We start from the raw sequence: 14,191 nt of genomic DNA on the forward strand, positions 1-14,191 counted from the left end.
ATGTACTTTGTAGGCTTGTCTTAAGGACTAACATATTCTTCAGGGAAAAAGTATTTAACAGGCAGTGTATACTGTGCATGTTCATGCTCCACATAACTTGGTTGTTAGGACTGACTAGTAGGATCAATGGTTGTGTAGAAATAGAAAATTAGTACAAGCAAAAGAGAATTAACTGGCTGAGTAGGGGGGATAGGACAGTAACTATCATCAGAAAATGAGATGTTTGGAATTACAGTTTCAAGTGCTTCAACTGTCCTGGAGAGAGTGGCTACACTGTTGCAAAGGTCAAATTCACTAAAGATGAGGTCTCAGAGCTGAGCTACCAGTGTACTGGGCAACCCCTCAAAATTGTTATGTATATATATACATACATATGTATATATGTATATATGTGTGTGTGTATCTATCTATAAAGATCCATTTTCTTTTTTGAATAGGGTGAATTCATGGTACAGACTTGGCTTTGCAGCTATAGGAAGATGCTGTCCCCAAAACTTGACCCTGATTTGAGACATGCGTGACTACTCAAACTTCTTAAAACAGGCTATAGTGGAAGTAGTGTCTTTAGCGTAGGTTCAGGTTTTATTATTAAATAATACATACAAGAACCTGTGCTCTAAAACGGGGCACTCCAAGACCATAAATTCTCCCTGAATATCCTCTTGAATATGGCTTTCTTGACCCACCTCGAGCTGAGATTAGCAGTGAGGTAGGACTGTCACCCGCTCAGCCCTGGGATGGCAAATCCCAAGGTTTTTCCTAACCTCAGTTGGAGCAGGAGGGAAGGAGCCGAAAAACGAGGCTATTCTCAGTGCAGGACGAGTCATCCTTTAAGAGATGCTTATTGCTTCCATTAACAAACATTAGCGGAACTCACAAGCACTAAACCCCAGTGATACTCCGGACCACCGGGAGATTCACGGCCACATTCCGGGTCAAGACTAACATCAGCAGGTTGCCCAATGGCGGCGACTTTCAAAAGTTTCCTCTGCTTGGCGGAGGTGAAACGTCAGAACTCTGAGAGCAGTGAGGTTCCTTTGGGACGGTCTCCATAGTTCCAGGACCCAGGCCCTTGTCGTCCAGTTCCGGTGTCCAGCTCCGGAACCTCCGGGTACACGTGGGCGCTTTGCCGCTTGAGGGGCGGGGCAGGAGCGGAACCAAGGCTGGAGGGCGAGGCCCGCCCCGCCTTCGGGGCTCCCATGGCTCCCCGCGCCCCACGGCCAGATGCTGACGTGTCCTTCCCTTCCCACTACACCTCCCGACACCACCTTCTCAGACTTCCCCGGAAGTCCCGCCTCAAAACCATCCCGTCACCGCAAATCAGCTCTTTCAGCGCTTCCTGGAGCTCCGCACCCGTTTTGGGACCAAAGGGCGGAGCTTCGTAAAGAGAGTGCCTATTGGCTTGAGTTCCAGCGGGTTCTGGACGCTAATTGGCTAGAGGGCGGTGGCGCTCTGGCACGCTTGCGCGGCGAGTAGAACGTGTGGCGGCGGCGGAGATCGCGTCTCCTCTTTTGCTCCCAGTCCCGCTGGTGTTCTAGTGTGCGCCTGGCGCTTCTGTCCAGCCCACTGACGGTAGCCTGTCGCCCGCCTGCTCCTTGTCGCTGCAAGCGCCGACACCCACCCTGACACTTCCAGTCCGGCCGGCCGCCCCACTCGCTGCCTTTCCAGCTCCACACATGGCCTCCTCCGCGCAAAGCAGCGGCTCCTCCGGGGGACCCGCGGTCCCCACCGTGCAGCGGGGCATCGTCAAGATGGTGAGAGCGGGACCCTGGACCCTGGACCCGGACCCCTCTGCTGCCTTGGAGCAGGAGCCAGGCACTGACTTCCTTCTCTCCCGTCAGCCTGCATGGTCTCAGTTTGCTTTTCCTCTGCCCCTTCCTCACTCTCCACCTACTCTCCGAATCTTCACCAGGCAGAACCCGAGAACGAACTTATCTTGACTTTTGCCTCCCGGGCAACCTGTCCATGATTCGGTCGCTGTGATTTTCGTGGGTCGCGGCTTTCGGAGCCCCTGCCTGTTTACCAGATGCAGGTCTATTACCGGTTCATTAACGGAGATAGTTCACGGATAGTTACTCCCATCCCCCTCTTTCTGTCCATTTTGACATATGCCGATTAGTTCGCAGTTTCTCTAGATCCGGACATCTTTTCCTGGAACCCCGGGAGTGCTTGGTTGTCACGAAGCTTCTCTCTGTCCACTGACTCACTTATTCACCCAAAGTTTTCTCAACTCTTTCCCCCTTTTATCTCTGTGTCTAGTTTCTCGGCCTGGAATCTCCTGATTTTTGTGTACTTTTAAATTAAAATTTTAGTCTGGCAGGGATCTTATACTAAGTAGCATTTCTTCACTTCTTAAGGACAAGGAGCCTGTTTTTAAAGAGAGTAACTAACTTGCCTTAAGGGCACATGGCGGTTTGGAGTGGAGCCAATAATAAGAGTCCAGGTGTTCTGATTCCCTGTGTAGGGCTCTTATTATAGATCCTGCTCACTTACCTTTGCTTTCTTCAGTCGGAATTTTGAATTCCATCACCTCCACTTCCACACTAACTTTGTAGCATAAGTTCTGTTCTATTTCTTATATTGTTTCTCCTTTTTTCCCTCCCACATCTTGAGGTCTGACATTCCTCGTTTGTTAACAGATTTTTCTGATTGAGATGGCTGTGATCTTTTCGATTGCTTTTCATATTGTAACTCCAACGACTTTTCTCTCCAGAGTGGAAGATAGTTTCCCCAGAGAGCCAGTTTTTGAAACGTTTTTGTTTTTGCTGTCCCTGTTGTCTTTCTCAGGATTAATATACTCTGCAGGGGGAGTCGGGGAGATGGCTCAGTGAATACAGGTGCTTGCTGCTCAGCCCTGAGGACCCCTGTTCGAATCTTCATGGCACACATTCAAGCTGGACGTGGCTGTTCCATTGCCTGGAACCTTTGTGCTGCACGTGGCATAGACTGGTGGATCCTGGGCTTTTGCTGTTCCACCAGCCTAGCTAAAAATATCAGGCTTTGGGTGCATTGAGAGAGACCTTTTCTCAAGTGGGTGAAGAGCAGTAGAGGAAGACACTGATACGGATGCTCTCCTGTGCTCCAGCATCTTTGGACCTCTGCATGGGTGTTCAGGCACGGCTTCCCTAACATGCACCCACATATGTGTGCACACATGGACACCCTTTTTAATTATTTAATGTGATTACACTGTTACTTTTTTCACACATACCAGAAGAGGGCATTGGATCCCATTACAGATGGTTGTGAGCCACCCCGTGGTTGCTGGGATTTGAACTCAGGACCTCTGGAAGAGCAGTCTGTACTCTTAATGCTGAGCCATCTCCCCTGCTCCACATGCACACTCTTGAACATGAATATCCTGCGGCTTGTGTGTGAGATTCTTGAGATATTCAATATTGCCCTTTTGCCTTTCTATTTATATCTAGACAGTCAGAATTTACTAGATTCAATGACGAGGGAGTTTCCAGGGTCCATGTTTTCTCTCTGAAATTTTGACTCTTGAAAGGATTTTCCTGAACTGCTTCCTCTTTCATTACTCTTTTCATTGGTACCAGTCTTCTCTTCATTATAGGAACAGAGTGTCACTTAGCTGTCTGCTGTGGTGTTAGTGGCCTGCAGTAAATTTTTTTTTTTTTTTTTTTTTTTTAGTTTTCTTGCTAGGGCTTGACTTTTTCTTAAAGGTCTCTCTTTTGTAGGAAAGAGGCTATAGGAAGCCTCCAGGGTATCTGGGTTCTTTGAGGTGACTTCCTTTTCACAGATGACAATCCCCTGAGGATACTGTATTATCAGCAGTCACTGTCACATTTTCAAGTGGGTTCTCTCTCTATATTATCTTATCTAGAAAGTGATGTCTAAGCTGAGGTTTTGATAGGCTAACTTACCCAGACAGGTACCTTTTTATTAGTAAGAAGAAGTAGAGCTGAAACTTGAACCCAGGGCTGCCTGCCACCACACACACCAGTGTAAACCATGCTGCGAGGCCTCCGAGTCTAAGACTCCGGGGTATGACTTTCTGGCATAAAGGGTGGGGCCAGTGATGCAAGACCACAAATTACAAGTGAAGCTGACTGTAATTGGGTTGAGGAAAGACTAGATGCTGTTTCCTGACTTGTTGGTGGCTGCTGTCGAGGTTGTGTGACTTCATTTGGTGCTTACGGTTGCTGTGTGCTTAGGGGTGTTCTGTTGTATAGTCTTTAAGATTAGTTAGTGATTTGAGCAGTCTGTAGCAGGCATGGACTGCCACACGACCTGACCACATTGCAGGGGCTGCTGGGTGGGTGAGCAGCAGATTTGTGCCAGGCTGAGAAGCCTTGTCTGGAATGAAGAATTGACCAATGGCAAATTGCTCCCTGAAGCCCTTCCACTAAGCAAAGTTGTATTTTCCAGGAGAGTAACCATTTCCAGTGGTATTCAGGAACTGCTTTGTGAGGAATCTGCACAGGAGGGTGGAGCTTGTTTCCAGGAAAGAGAGCAAGGAGCAGGTTGATAAGTTAGAAAGCAGGTGCTGCTTTCTTTTGCCATTTGGAAGGGTGTAGAAATTGGAACACTGAATAAGCAAAGATGTGCTTTTGAGTGGGAGCATTCATCTTCCTGTGGACTGGGTTGATCTGAGGGTCAGAAATGGTTGAAGGTGGAGACTTTGCAGTGAGAAGGAATAGTTTTCTCTCTCCCCCTGACTCTCCTCTCTCTCTCTCTCTCTCTCTCTCTCTGGTGTTGTGGGGCTATAGTCTATCTCTTCTGGTCTCTGAGATCTAAGTTTAAACTAGCACTTAAAACGGTGACTGTTGTGCCTGTGGCTGTGGGCGCTGACTGGATTGGGGGAGAATTTATTCTGGAGTATCCTTAAGGAGGAAGTGGGCAATAGTGACACAGCGTTTTGGACCAGTAGTGTTATTAGAAAATTCTCAGGTTGAGGGAAAAATGAACATAGATTTCTGTGTTTTGAGTTGGAATATGATCAGCAAAGATGCAGGTGGGTAAGATACAGCTTGGGTAATTAAACGTCTCTGTCAAATCAGATCTTATTCTGGAAACCCCTGCTGCTCTCAACTCTGGTTTCCTTTGACTGCTTCACTGGATGTCCCTTTAGCCATGACAGAATGTTGTCTGCTGTTGTTACAGAGTTGACAATCTCACCCCATTTGGTGGCTGCCTAGAAAAGGCTTTTCTCTGGCCTTACTGACCAAGTTTCCTTTATGTATTGGGGACAGTACCTTGTGTGACTTTCCACTTTTCTATGAAATTTGGTATTTTGGGTATCTCCTGACAGGCTCACGTGACAGCTTGGCTTTCACAACTATAGATGAGGCGCATTCTTCAGCCTTCTGTGCCTGTTGCCAGCAGACATGGGCGTGGCTTACCTTATTGTGCTTTTGATGTGGAAGGCCTAAAGGTTGAATTGTCCCACACTTACTCCCTCTTAAGAGGAAAGAACCCTTTGTCAGTCTTCATGGTTTTATACATGAACTCTGTTTCTCAGTGTTGACTAAGACAAAGGGACACCTAAAAGGCAGAGTGACCATAGTTTTCTACAGACATAGGAGTCATGCTGCTAATCTGTTGTAAGGGATAAATGTCTTCTCTGGTAGCTTTGTGGGACTTTATTTGAAGTGTAAGCTGTAGGAGATTTGTCCTATAATTCAGCTTGTTATATGTAGGTATATTTTAGCCCTCTGAGCTAAGAGGTGTTCCTCTTGAGATTTGAGTGAGGACAGAGTAGTCTGTTTATGTTGTTGGCTTGCTTGGTTTTTTTTTTTTTTTTTTTTTTTTTTTTTTTTTTTTTTTTTTTAAGACAGGGTTTATAGCCCTGGCTGTCCTGGAACTCACTTTGTAGACCAGGCTGGCCTCGAACTCAGAAATCCACCTGCCTCTGCCTCCCAAGTGCTGGGATTAAAGGCGTGCGCCACCACGCCCGGCGATTGTTTTTTTTTTTTTTTAATACAAGAGTCTCATGTGCAGGCTGTCTTCAAACTCCTTTCACCTCAGACTACCAATTCTCCTGCCTCCACCTCCCTAGTGTTGGGATTACAAGCTTGTGCTACACAGCCAGCTTTTGATTTTCTTCTTTCTGTGTGTGCTTAATTTTATGTAGGGACAAACAAAATGTTTAAGTAGCCTAAGCTACTTAAAATACCATTCCAAAGTGTAAGGTAGGACTGTAGGACAGTCTCTTAGAGGGGCCATGGGCACAGAAGTAGAATTAAGATAGACTTCCCTGGAGAGAAGTTGTGCATGGTAGCTTTCAATCAAGATGAGTAAAGGAACACGAAGTTATTCTTGTGTCTTGAACACTTGCTGAAATCTTTGAGTGAAAACAAAGCATCCATCTGGTTCCAGTTTTGCTGACAGTAGTACTGCCGTGTAACTAAAGAAATAGAATAAGAAATAATCATATTTCCTTTTTTTTTTTTTTGAGACAGATCTCACTGTGAAGCACTATAGTGACCAAGCTGGCCTCAAACTTGTGGCATTCCTGCTTTGCCTCCTGAGAGCTGGGAATGTGAGTGTGTGCCCCTGTGCCAGGCTTTGTGATAGTTCTTCTTCTGTTGAACTGCTATTTATTGCACATGTACTGCTCGTCAAGCTCTGTCTGGTCATTGGGTGCCTGTCCCGTGTCTCATGGAGGAGTCAGTAAAGAAGGGAATAAGTAAGCATGGGAAGAGAGGACAGTGAATTCACATAGTGGACCAGAACAGAGTGGTGGGGAGCAAGAGAGGATTGATTCCTTTAAATACTGTGTTTAGGAAAGAATTCTCTCAGTTGGCGTTTGCACTGAGATGTGGACATCAAAGAGCCAACCAGAGGGAAGTGTTTCCAGTAGGGGGAACGACAAGTGCAGAGCCCGTGGGGTTTCCACTGATCATTGTTCTCCAGTGTTTTGATAGTAGTTCTTCAGTGTCTTTAAGTTGAGTACCCACACAGATGGTGTGGATTTAACATGAGTTACTGCATAACGTGCATTTAAGGATGATAAAAGGAACAGTCAGTAGGGGTAGTCATTGCTCTGGTATCCTGGTGAGATCAGTAACTTGATAGGCTACTGAGTAAATGTATGGAATGAGTGGCTGACAGAAAATATCTTTGTCTTAGTTATGTGTTTGTTTCTTTTAGGACCAAGAGTCAGGCTTTTCTGACGTCTTATGATTTAGTCCTATATTTCCAAGTCTTCCTGGGGTGGGTATATGGATGGAAATAAAAGCCAACGCAGATTCAATTAAGACTTAAACGGTGTCTGTAACTGTCAGTGTATGTATTCTAAGCAGGTTCAGCAAGAGTTTAGTAGTGTCTGTCACTGCTGTTTTGTTAGTGTTGGTTTTTCATGGTGTTGAATGCTGCAAAGGGTTGCTTTCAGGACTCTTTAACCTAGTAAGCTTTAGTTGTTAATGTCAGCAAAGAACACAGTAGCATGCCTCAGCTCAGACTAATGGTGGTGGTGGTGGTGGTGGTGTGGGTGGTGGTGTGGGCTGGGGTGGAGCTGGCTGGAGCATGGCTGGGCTCATTAGGTTGGCTAGGTTTGGGCTTTGGAGGCCAGTGCCAAGTGCTTGTGATAACTGGACAAATGACTCAATGAAGTTGATATGCTAGCTTACATGAAGTGTGATATGAAGCTATTTTAGTTTACACTTGAACATTCAATAGAGAAAATTGTCTTGATTTTTAAAAATTGCATAGGGGGTTCTGTGTGTTCTGGTGTACACTTGCTTCATAGCCCAGGCTAGCTAGCAAGGTGATTTTTTTCTTCTTGGAAACAAGTCATGTGGCATGACCCAGGTTGACCTCAAACTTGTGACTCTCTTCTGAGGCTGCTGAGTGCTAGAATCCCAGGGCTGGACCCTGTGGGCTGCAGTGTTTTACTAAGGTCTTACTGAGTGGATGAGGCTTTTCAGTATTGCTGGAAATGGGTACATACCCACTTTCTGTTGCTACTTCCTCTCTTGGGAGATTGACATATGCTTTTTGTTTTTACAGCAGAAACTGATGCTGAATCACAGTCTGTGAGCGTTGGATGCAGATGGAGAGTTGTGGGATTTCACTTACTGTCAGTGAGCCTTAATATGATAGTTAATGTGTTTTTCTCACTTAGTTTTAGTGATTCAAAAATGAACAGTAGTTTCAGTTGGCAGGCAGTTAGGCAAGTTGTAGGGAACTTAATGAAGTTTTGGTTTCATTTTCAGGTGCCATTTAAAAAGTGTGTGTGTGTGTGTGTGTGTGTGTGTGTGTGTGTGTGTTGGGGGGGGTTTGCAAGGGAGAGAGAGAGAGGAGAGCTCTTAGGCCTGATAGCCAGGAGACCAAAGCTTCGGCCTGCATGCATTTGTTTTGGTTTTTCTTCTGAAAGATGTTCTTGGGTAAGACTTTAGACTCAACTTACCTCCAGAGTGACTCATTGTTTTACACATCTTCTAGTCCCATAAAGCTGTGATTACACCAGAGGCAGTTATATTTTCTTCAGGCACACTGAAACAAAGCTGAGAAACAGAATACCTTATGGCAGGCTTGACTCTGAATTGTGCTTCTCCCACAAGACGCATGCTTTCTGTTGTCTGCTTTTTCTATAACAACAACAACAACTTTTTTTGGAGGTGGATTAGTTGAAATACAACATTTTAGAATGGAAGATTAAAGAGTGTGAATTAGACTAGACTGTATGATTAGAATGTAGTATGGCTAGAGATTGGGTAGAGGGACGGAGGGACTGGGCTGTTCAGTAATCAGGATAACAGGTGTGAATGGTTGCTTCTGCGTGGGCTGTATCCATTCAGTCCCCCATCTATTTCTGAATGCCTTCCCTTTTCCTGGAGCAGTAGGCCTTGATTTGTGAAGGTAAGGAGAAGTGAGAGCTTGAGCAGTACCTCGTGAGAAGAGTCTGCTTTTGTCTAATTCTTAACTGAGGGGCTCTTCTGCCTGGAGGTCAGCTCTTATTTTTGTAGACATTTTCCACTTTCATTGTATGTATAGGAAGCATCTTTATCTATTTTTTTCCTTATCCTTGGGATTGACTCTGAAGTCACATGTTGGGTAGGAACACCTGCCTTGAGGTACATTTCCAACCCACTTTCAGCTGTCTACTCCTAGTACTTCCTGTCATGGTTTCTTTTCAGTTTCAGTATTCTTATTGTGTATATGTCTATTTGCTTATTCTCACTACGTTCTCCAGTCTGTATAGTCCTAATCTCTTGGATTATGGGTAGGTGCCACCTTGCTGGATTTCAGTTTTTGTTTTTAAATAGAAAAACTTAGAGAAAGTAAATCCTGGTTTTCTAACCAGGTCATTGTGGGGAGACCACCTGGGGGAGCCATTGAATTAACATCCAGGAGGGTCCTGAGAATCTGTGCTTACAAAAGCCAGTCATTCCTGGGTGATTCTGAGACGCTCAGTTTGGGATAGTACTGGAACTGGTGTTTGAGACCCACTGATTTGCTTAACTTCTGAGGTTGTTATGCCAGGATTGGGGTTGAGCATGCCAGGATTTTATGAGGGGAAGGTAGAGAATTCTCTTTTGGCATTCATTTTGATGGCTCCCAGGACCCTGTCAGATCTGATTCCTGGGTCACCACTGATAGCTGAGAAGTTGTTTTATATGCCTGATTTAGGCCATATGCTCCTTTTAACACTCATCTGCCACTTTTCCTTGTATTTGCATAGATTCCTGAGATCTTCCTATCACTTGGCACTGGTACCCTGGCACATTATTGCTACAGAATTCCTTAGTGTCATTTATCCATATGACAACTTTTGAGTTCCTTACTTTCTGTTCTTGGAACCTGGAAGTCCCCTCTCCTTTTTTTCCCCCTTCTTTCTGTTTTTTCTCCACACCCCCCTTTCAGAGGGTATCTTTTATCCAGGCTGTACTGAGGATAATCACTAACTTTGGGTCTGGTTTCTTCAACCACTCATGGTTTATGCAGTTCTTGGGATCAAACTCCCACGTTCATGCATGCTGGGCAAGCACTCTGCCACCAAGTCACAGTCCCAGCTAGCTCGCTTGTTCCCTCCCTCCCTTCTTGATTGAGACGGGGTTTTTTTGTGTATTCCCTGGCTGTTCAGTAACTTGTTTTGTAGACAAGGCTAACCTTGAACTCAAGAGACCCATCTACCTCTGCTTTAATGCTAGACTCAAAGGTGTGGCCATCACACCTGCCTTATTCTTGAGAGCCTCTCTTTGTCTCAACTGTAGAGGGCAGGGCCAACACCTGGGATTTAGTAACTGCTTTGTCATTTGCTTGATGATCTTGGATGCTTTAATATTTCAGTCCTATAGATCAAGTGGACCTTTTGGAGTTTTGCTGTTACCCACTTTATCTGTAGAGGACTTTGTGACAAGGAAAAGTTATGACTTCCTAACTTACAGTGACCAGCAGAGAGATCAGATCTATCTGTTCTTACTGGTAGGCACACAGGTCCTCTGCTTTTTCCGCTTCTTGGCTAATAAGGTAGAAGTATATGATTATTGTGACATAAGAGATAACTGTCTATATTTCTCCACATGATCCTCCTAAAATCCTTGTAACTTCGGGCCTGTGAGATGGTCTTGTTGCCATGCTTGATGACGTGAGTTCAACCCCCAAGTCCCAGAAGGTGACAGGAAGAACTGACTTCTGCAAGTTGTCCTTGACTACTACACTTTTACTTTAGTGTGTGTGCACATGTGCACACTTAGAATATGAGAGAAAACATTTGCTGTTTGTCTTTGCGTCTGCCTTGTTTTGCTTAACATAATTTCTAGTTCCATCCACTTTCCTCCAGATGTCATGATTTTATTTTTACTTTTTTATGGCTGAATTAAATTCCACTGTGTATATAATTCATTTTCCTTAGCCATTCATCTGTGAATGTATAGGTAAACTGGTTCCATTTCTTAGAATAGTGCAGCAATAAATGTGAATGTATAAATGTTTATGTGGTGTGTTGACTTAGAGTCATTTGGGCATGTAATCAAGAGTGGTGTATCTGGGTCTAATGGTGCTTTGAAGAACTGATATACGATGGCTCCACAAGTGTCCCACCAGGTGTGGGTAAGGATTCTTCCCCAATATCCTGGCTATCATTTTTTTTCCTTAAGTTTTCTTTTTGAAAACGATTTATTTTATCTTTATGTGATGTGTGGGTCTGTGCATGTGTGTGCTGGGGCCCTGGAGGTCAGAAGAGGGTGTCAGATATCCTTGGAAATAGAGTTACAGGCTCTGTGATGTGAATGCTGGAGCAGGAATAAGCAAACACTCTTAACTACTGAGCCATCTCTCCAGAATCCGTTACCCACTTTTGATACAGGGTCTCATGTGGCCTAGGCTGGTTTTGAACTAGCTATGTAGCTGAGTCTCATGCTGGGTTTTGTTGCCACCTTTAAGGGAAGAAAAGTATGTTCAATCATCAGAAATCTATGCTGCGCACATTAGAATGGTATGGTACCTGGCTTCAGAACTAGTTAAAGACACTGTAGTTTCCATCTCAGTCTATCCAAGATTGCCAGGCTTCCTTGTCTTGGCATGGTTATTAGTAATGGTCTGCTGGCCTGATATGAGTGATGGGGGTAGATGGGAGCAACAGTCAGCACAGGGAGACCGAGTGCAGGAGAGTGAGTGGTGGTGTAGCTCCAGAGAGCAGCATGAACAAGAGAGGTGGGCTCCGAGTGCCCTGGGATGACTTGATAGAAGGAGGGTTATGTGGGCTCAACAGCCCGGCTTTGTGTGATTCTGGCCAAAACTTTGCTTGAGAGGTTTTGCTGCCTGCCTTGTGCAGTTACTGCTAACTGCCAAGAAGTAAGGAAGGTGGTTTGTAGTGGAAAGAGGAACTTGTGAATTTAAATGTCCATGGTTTTCTTAGAAGTAAAATGGGTTGGGAAAAGTCACATGTTAGTTTTGGTTGGTTTGAAAATATCTTGCAAGAGAAGATGGTGTAAGGGACAGATGTATTGACAGGTAAAGTACAGAAGATAAAGGGCAGGTGAGCTGTCGCAGCACAGTGGCAACACTCAGAGGACTCATGCAAAGCTGAGGTATTTATCTAAAGACCAAGGATGGCTGGAAGTTTGTTATAAGAAAAAGGAAAGAGGAAGAGGCTTCAAAGCTTTTTGCTTCCAGTGATGTCAGCCAAGTGTTCAACCTCATGAATTCTGTCCCAGGAGGTTCATTGTCCTATAGCCTTAATACCAGCAACATTTTTATTTGGGCAACCACCCAAGGCATAATCATTGTGCCAAGTAAAATTTATCTATTTACCCATTAGGGGATTGTCCTAGGCTTTAATGAGAAAAATAGTGTGTGCTATTCCTCTATGTATATTGCAAGGTAGAGGCCAGAACCTGGGTCTTGGGGTCCCACTGGGATCTGTTATTCTGTGTGCAGTAATTACTTGCATTATTGCTCTTGGCAGGTGAGGCCTTTTACAGCCCAGAGGCCAGGAGGCTGCTTCTGTTACTTAAAAGCTAAGTTACCTTGTTAAACTCCTCTCTGGTGAGAGCTTTAGAATCTCTCTAGACCTCCCATGAGCTCTCTCTAGGGTACAGGTTCAGCACAGGTTAAGGCTGCCCTGCCTTTGTATAATTAGTCATAGGCATTCTAGCTCTGAGTAGTGGAATAAAAATATTAATTGAATTCTTAGGAGTTCTTTTAAAAAGTTGAGTAGCAGCATGTCTGTGAGAGAAGCCAGGAACGGGGTTAAATGGCAAGGGGTTTGTACTTTTATTCCTTTCTGACACTTTGCCTTGGACTTAAGAGTAAGAAGAATCCTGGGATGACATGCTAATTCATTATTGAAAGACTGTCAGGTCTATGGTAGGTTTGTGGTTTATACTTTATTTTGAAATCTAAAGTTGACGATCAGCATTTCAAATAGGGAATGTTTTCAAATAACCTCAAGGTTAAGCTTTTGTAGATAATGTACACGTTGATGTATTTCTTCTTTTATTGTATTATGAACCCTGCACATAAAGCAAAAATAAGCATCTGGTGTTTTTTTGTTTTTCGACACAGGGTTTCTCTGTGTAGCCCTGGCTGTCCTGGAACTCACTTTGTAGACCAGGCTGGCCTCGGACTCAGAAATCTGCCTGCCTCTGCCTCCCAAGTGCTGGGATTAAAGGCGTGCGCCACCACACCCAGCTCAGCATCTGGTGTTCTTGAGATGATTCATTGAATATTATGTTCAGTAATCTAATGTCCTTTAGTGCACACAGCTTTACAGAAACAAGAACAGTAAATGCATGGGCTTTGATTTCTCTATCATATTCGGTGTCTCTGGTCTGTTCATTTGGCTGTATGTGGTGCACAGGTCCTCTACCCCCGTTCAGTCACACTGATGGTTGGCTGTCCTGTGCAGTATTTTGCTCAGGGGCAGGACGAGGGCAGTGCTGTGACTGAGAATTTAAGAGATGCCTGACATGGCTAATAACATAGTAGCTTTTCCCTCTCTGCCCTGGACTGGGAATTGCTACTGCACTTGGTTTTGGATGTGGCCCCTGGAACTGTGGGGTGGAAGGCAAGTTAAAGAACAGGGTTGGACACAGGGACTTAGGGTCTCAGTTAGCTGAGGAGGCCTGGAATGGCAGTCCAGGATTTTCTACCTTTCCTCACCACCATTGATTTGCCCTGAAGACAAAGTTTCTTTGCCCAACAGGAGTACTTTTTTTGTGGCTTTGCAAAGATGACCATAATCTCATGAGCTTCCAGGTTGCTGACACAGAGGTTCTGAGGGTAGCATGTCCTGAGAGAGCATGGAAACTCTATGGCATCCCACCTGCTTACACTGTCATATCCATCTCCTCACCTGTATGTGTCCACTATAGTAGCATCCCTAACAAACCAGTACATGTTTCTATCTTTTATTTTTGTAGACAGAATCTCTTACTGAAGTTGTTTCTGCTAGAATGGTGGTCTAGAGAGCCCTGGAATATCTAGGTTTGCAGAGGTGTAATTTCTGGTGTTTTACTTTTTGTTTATATTTAGTTATTTATTTTATGGATGTATGTCTTTCCTGTGTGTATTTTGTGTACTGCATTCATGCCTAGTGCCCTCAGAAGTGAGAAGAGAACATCTAGTTCCTTAAGTCTGGAATTATAGATGGTTGTGAGCTGCCATGTGGAAGCTAGAATTTAACACAGGTTTGTGTAATGGAAGAGCAGCCAGTGATCCTAACCACTGACCTATCATCTCTCCACACCTGGCTTTTTACATTGGTGTTGGGATCTGGTCCCCC

General features: G+C 44.6%; 1 protein-coding gene across 1 annotated transcript in view; it reads left to right on the forward strand.

Moving 5' to 3' along the window:
- Positions 1 to 1,454: 1,454 nt before the first annotated feature.
- Positions 1,455 to 14,191, forward strand: part of Snd1 (staphylococcal nuclease and tudor domain containing 1) — a 404,539-nt gene continuing 391,802 nt past the window's right edge. Inside the window, exon 1 of the mRNA XM_021164222.2 lies at positions 1,455 to 1,754. Within this exon, the coding sequence (XP_021019881.1) occupies positions 1,677 to 1,754 (78 nt within the window). The 5' untranslated portion in view covers positions 1,455 to 1,676. The remainder of the gene's footprint in view (positions 1,755 to 14,191) is intronic.

The sequence above is a fragment of the Mus caroli genome, chromosome 6 (assembly GCF_900094665.2).
Source record: "Mus caroli chromosome 6, CAROLI_EIJ_v1.1, whole genome shotgun sequence".
Classification (NCBI taxonomy): Eukaryota; Metazoa; Chordata; class Mammalia; order Rodentia; family Muridae; genus Mus; species Mus caroli.